General features: G+C 43.8%; 1 protein-coding gene and 1 long non-coding RNA gene across 2 annotated transcripts in view; both read right to left on the bottom strand.

Annotated features, from left to right (window-relative positions):
- LOC132459825 (uncharacterized) overlaps positions 1 to 799 on the bottom strand; it is a 2,190-nt gene extending 1,391 nt beyond the window's left edge. The window contains exons 1-2 of the long non-coding RNA XR_009526306.1: positions 669 to 799; positions 1 to 626 (exon numbers count right to left, since the gene is read on the bottom strand). The exon at positions 1 to 626 is cut by the window's left edge and continues 1,391 nt beyond it. This is a non-coding gene — a long non-coding RNA (uncharacterized LOC132459825). The remainder of the gene's footprint in view (positions 627 to 668) is intronic.
- A 77-nt stretch (positions 800 to 876) lies between these two features.
- On the bottom strand, positions 877 to 2,360 carry LOC132459824 (transmembrane protein 252-like). The gene is made up of 2 exons (XM_060054619.1): positions 1,816 to 2,360; positions 877 to 1,237 (listed from the first exon to the last, which is right to left on the bottom strand). Exons 1-2 carry the CDS (start codon positions 2,091 to 2,093, stop codon positions 1,003 to 1,005), a joined length of 513 nt encoding a protein of 170 aa, XP_059910602.1. The 5' UTR covers positions 2,094 to 2,360; the 3' UTR covers positions 877 to 1,002.
- Between the last annotated feature and the right edge of the window lie 2,640 nt (positions 2,361 to 5,000).

The raw sequence follows: 5,000 nt of genomic DNA on the forward strand, positions 1-5,000 counted from the left end.
GTTATATCCTTTTGAATGTGTTGGATACTGAAACTTGTAAAAGTCCAGAAAGCATGGTTCAGCTAGTGCAATTCAATACAGACAACAGATTGTATAAAAAGATATAATTTTTTTACAGTCATATTAACGTTCTACTTTATAAATCTTGACCTAAAGCGTGCTCAAGGTATCAAAATGATTTCAGAATGGCACTGAGCTCTTCAAAAATTCACCGCCTTTGGAAAGGATTCATTTGTAAATCTATAGGTGATATAGGGTATATGGATGAACATGTTCTGGATAACAACGAATACTATAATCCAGAACAATATTCATTGTGACAGACACAGTCTTATAGAAAGGAAGTGTCTGTACAAGTAAACATACTGTCTTTAGTCTCTCTATAGAGCTGCAGCTCAATAGAGGGACAGCTCTATAAATGCTATGCATGATGCTCAACCTAAGAAGTGCTTAATTCTAATCCATTCATCTATGTGGTAAACTTACTGTAAAACGCTATCCTTTTTTTGTAATTTAACCACAGAAAAGGCAATGTGCAAAAAAGTTTCCTTCTTCGGTTTCATCCAAAACACTTTCTTAAAGAAAAGGTCAGAATTGAAGCCAAAGTACAAGCCTTTGAATTTCGGCTTCAATTCATTCTTTGACTGATGCAGTCAAATTCAGTGCACAAAGTCCAACATCAAAAACCTTTTTCCAGTTGATAGTCCTAGCCAAAGGTTGATCACCAATGTCCACAGCCTAGGTATTGATGACATGTATTTCAACATGTAAGCGATAACAAAATAAGTAATAGTGAAAAAGTACTGGAATTAGCAGCCATCCCTGCTCATCCGACACCTGAAGAGTCGAGAGTTGTGTGTGTTGGTGCCTGTGCGCTTGTTTCTGTGTGTGTTTGTGTGTGTTTGTGTGTATATTTGTGTGTGTGTGTGTGTGTGTGTGTGTGTGTGTGTGTGTGTGTGTGTGTGTGTGTGTGTGTGTGTGTGTGTGTGTGTGTGTGTGTGTTCAAGAGGTGGGGGCGGGGCCAGTGTAAGGAGGGGGCTGCTCCCATTCCCACCAGGTGCAGTCTGGGATGTCAAAGCTGTGCTGGGTGTACAAAGGAGGGGACATTGCCGGTGTTGGGACCCCCTTCCCCTCCACCACCATCTCCATTGAGTCTGGCGCCCCCTCCGCCACCATCTCTATAGAGGGAGGATCCATGCATCTCCTCTGGGATTCCTCGTAGGACGGAGGGAAGGGTCTGCGGAAGAACACACACCAACGTTGTTATGCTGTTGAACAAACTTTTGACACTAGCGTTGAAAGAAGGTAGAGCGGGGAAGGTTGCTTGTTGGATCCCCTGCTCCTCCTATCTGAGTGCTGAGGTGTCCCAGAGCAAGACACCTAACCCTAACTGAGCCGGGAGTCGCCTTGCATGGCTGACACCACCGTCGGCGTGTAGTAATGGGTGAATGTTGGTCAATAATTGTAAATCGCTTTGAGTGAGCACTGGTTGGAAAAGCGCTATATAAATGCATTCCATTCACCGTTATACCTTATATTAGAGATAGTGCCTCTTTGAAGTTGTATCACAACGTAGGGGTCACTGTCATTTTAAATGGTAACAACCATCTTCTGATTGGGGGACAAGAGACACAAAAGCTTGGATGTATTCCACATATCATATCATAATATAAGATGTTATATGTGTTTTATTTCGGGGAGTATTGCATTTCAGTAGCATATCAAAGACAATATGCATTTTGCATAAAGCACCCCAAAGGAAAAGGTGTACACCCGTGGAGGTTTCATACAACCTCCACGGTCCTCCATCATTACCTGTCGACGGTGCAGATCTGCTGTGAGGGCCGCGGTGCGAGCATGTCTCCTGGTCCCAGGTCCCTGCTCTCAGCGCTGTGGCAGACGGCCCAGACGACCGGAATGAGCATGACAATGAGGCCGGCCATCACCTCGGCGTACGCCATGACCACCCTCAGGTGGACGTAGCGCCCCCCCTTGCCCAGGAAGATCTGGAAGACCCCCACGCAGATCAGGGCGAAGCCCACCAGAGGCAGCACAACGCAGATTGCCCACCTGAGACGCTTGCTTGTGCTCATCCTTGCTCCTTTTGCTTTTATTGTCCCCTCTGTCTCTCTCTCGCTCTCTCTCTTTCTATCTTCCCTGATGGGCTGAGGAGACAACCATTGAAAAATCCAAACGTGTCGAGGTATGTGTGAAGACGTATGATGACGCCTTGTATCTTGGTCAGTCAACAAGTTCAGATGGTTTCAATGTGAATTGAATGTCCAAAGAAAGTAAAGTGAATTCAGTCGTTGTCCGCGGCAGTAAATGACATAGAGTGTGTGAGCGGTTATTGACTGGCCTTTATGCCTTTTGAGAGATTGGGAGGAAGGGTTTGGCTGCAGTGCTCCCGCCTGTTGGGTTGTATATTAACAGACTCTAAATGAGATCTGATTTGATTACAGGGTGCAAGGACAGCTTTCTGTCCTGAATGAGATGAAAATCCTGACAATCATAGGGAATGTGTTGCTGTAGCTCCTGAAAGATTTGCCAATATGACAAAAACTAGACTTAACTATGCTAAAATAGACTAGAATAAACTAAACTAGACTAGACTAGTCTCGACCAAAGGTATCTAAATTTGACTGAAATAAAATAAACTGAACTAAGCCAAGTTCGAAAATTATCAAGGCTAGTGGGCTGTGAAATGTGGGGTTGGCTCTAACAGCATTATTCAATAGCATGGATAAAAAATGCCTGTCACGCTTCCTATAACCAACACATCAGCTGATGACGAGTATCTAGGGGTCAGTATCTAGCCTGATGCTCTAAATCCAAAGTAAGTTTTACAGTGAAAATAGGACTTTCCTTCATCCTTTGGTTCTTTCTTTCTTTCTTTCTTTCTTTCTTTCTTTCTTTCTTTAATTACTACTTTTGTATTCTTTGGTTCCTTCATTCATTCTTTCTTCCCTTCATTCCTTCTTTTTTTGGATCTTTCATTGTTTTTTTCTTTGTTTTCTTCCTTTCTTTATCCATAATAAAAAGTAATCTTTCATGTGATGGAAGTCTGTAAAAACAGACCATTGACCCGGTGAGCTTACTGTGTTTACCACGCCTGCCAGACACTCTTTGTGAAAGCAGGACAGTACAGTTATATCAGCATTACAACAGGTTTATGACCACATGTTTCGTGTTGTGTTTATGGCTTGGTGTTTCCAAATTATGACTCCGTTTTCAGAATCTCTCTATATCTCTCTCACTCTGTCTCTGTCTGATTACCGCATATGGTGCAGTAATGGCACACGATAAGGGAAGATTATAAAATAATGAGTGAGATCACATGACTATATGGTAGGCGATTCATCATTGGAAGGGGATAAATCATTGCAGTAAATCAACATATTCAGTAGTGGAAGGTGATGCCAAGGGCGTGGTCGGAAAACCAATGGACCTCCAGTAACCCCGGCGATGATGACATTACGTCCAAAGGAACAAGGAAGTCTTGGTTACGCAAAAGATGATGATAAGACAAGGAGTTCATATTGATATGGCGAAGATTGATAGGTCGATTGTAGATCAAGTGTAGCCCTTTATCTCCTTATAGAGCTATTGTAACTGTATGGATGGGTGAGAATCAGTCTGATTCCTCTAAAGGTATAAGTAAGACACTTTTATGAGCTGATATAAACATAAGGGATAAGCATATTTTAGAAAACTGAGTTCTAATCAGGCTAAGTCATTCAAGTGGGAGTAGCCTATCATTTAAACATGGGTCATATCCAGCACTGTGGTTATCAACAACAGCTGGTTCCTCAGTAAAGTCAGCAGGGCTGGCTTGGTCCATCCTTTGATGGAAGACCTGACGGTGATGGTAGAGGCTTGTATGGACCGCCTTGTATGCCAGCACCATCATCTTGAATCGCATCAGATTCAAGATGATGGTGCTGGCATACAAGGCGGTCGATGGAACTGCCCCAGCCTACCTCCAAGCGTTGGTCAAGCCACACACCCCAGCTCGATCCCTGCGCTCAACCACCTCAGCTGGACGTCTGATACCGCCATCGCTAAGAGCAAGCAAAGGTCGATCAGCAAAGTCACAACTCTCCTCTGTTTTGGGACCTCAGTGGTGGAACGGGCTCCCCGCCGACGTCAGGATCGCAGTCGCTCACCAGCTTCCGCAAAAGACTCAAAACTCACCTGTTCAGAGTTCACCTGGACTCTGCATAGCGTACAGTCCCTTCCACCCACCATTGTATGTGGTACGTCCTGACACATAATGTAAGCACTTATTGTGCGCACTTAATGTACATTGTACTTACTTTCATAGTACTTAATTGTGTAGCATCTGCAGTAGCTGCTATCACTGCTGTATATGGGGAATGGGTTAGCCTAGCGATTGTTCGTACTTGCACATGGTTCTATGAACATCTTTGCTGTACCAACAGCGATATATTGTAAGTCGCTTTGGATAAAAGCGTCTGCTAAAGGCCCTAAATGTAAATGTAAATGTCGGGGTGTTGGAGGGTCAGCAGGTGGCACTTATTCCTCTGTTCCAGGAATATCCAGAGTGCTTCAGGACGGAGACGGGGACTCTAGAAGAGCACAGTCTTGAGGTTGAGAAGTTAAACCGAGTTCCTGACTCCCTGTAAGGTCCCATGGCCTTTCAAGAGTCGGGGCGCTAACCTCGTAGTCCGGACCAACGTCCCAACCTGGCTTTTGTACCAACATCATCACCTGATTCCCCCCCGGTCTCTGATATGATTGAACCGTTCCTCGACTCTCCACTGGTAGTGGTCAGAGCTGAGTCTTCCTCCACGCTTGTGATGTGAAGCTGTTGGAGTGCCTCAAAAAGAGCTATTTAAATGCACTTAGTTATTTGTTTAAAAAATAAGAAATTGGTATATTTGCTATCCTTGTCTCTCATGTAAAATATTTCACTTTTAGACATAAGGTTAACACATATCTAAATATTATACTTACTGTTCTAAAATAGTCACAGCTTG

The sequence above is a fragment of the Gadus macrocephalus genome, chromosome 6 (assembly GCF_031168955.1).
Source record: "Gadus macrocephalus chromosome 6, ASM3116895v1".
NCBI classification, from domain to species: Eukaryota; Metazoa; Chordata; class Actinopteri; order Gadiformes; family Gadidae; genus Gadus; species Gadus macrocephalus.

Excerpts from the sequence above, each read along its gene's own strand:
- LOC132459824 (XM_060054619.1), bottom strand. The coding sequence starts at position 2,093 with ATGAGCACAAGCAAGCGTCTCAGGTGGGCAATCTGCGTTGTGCTGCCT. Across the intron at positions 1,238-1,815 it reads CAGATCTGCACCGTCGACAG|ACCCTTCCCTCCGTCCTACG; the intron begins GTAATGATGGAG and ends GTTCTTCCGCAG.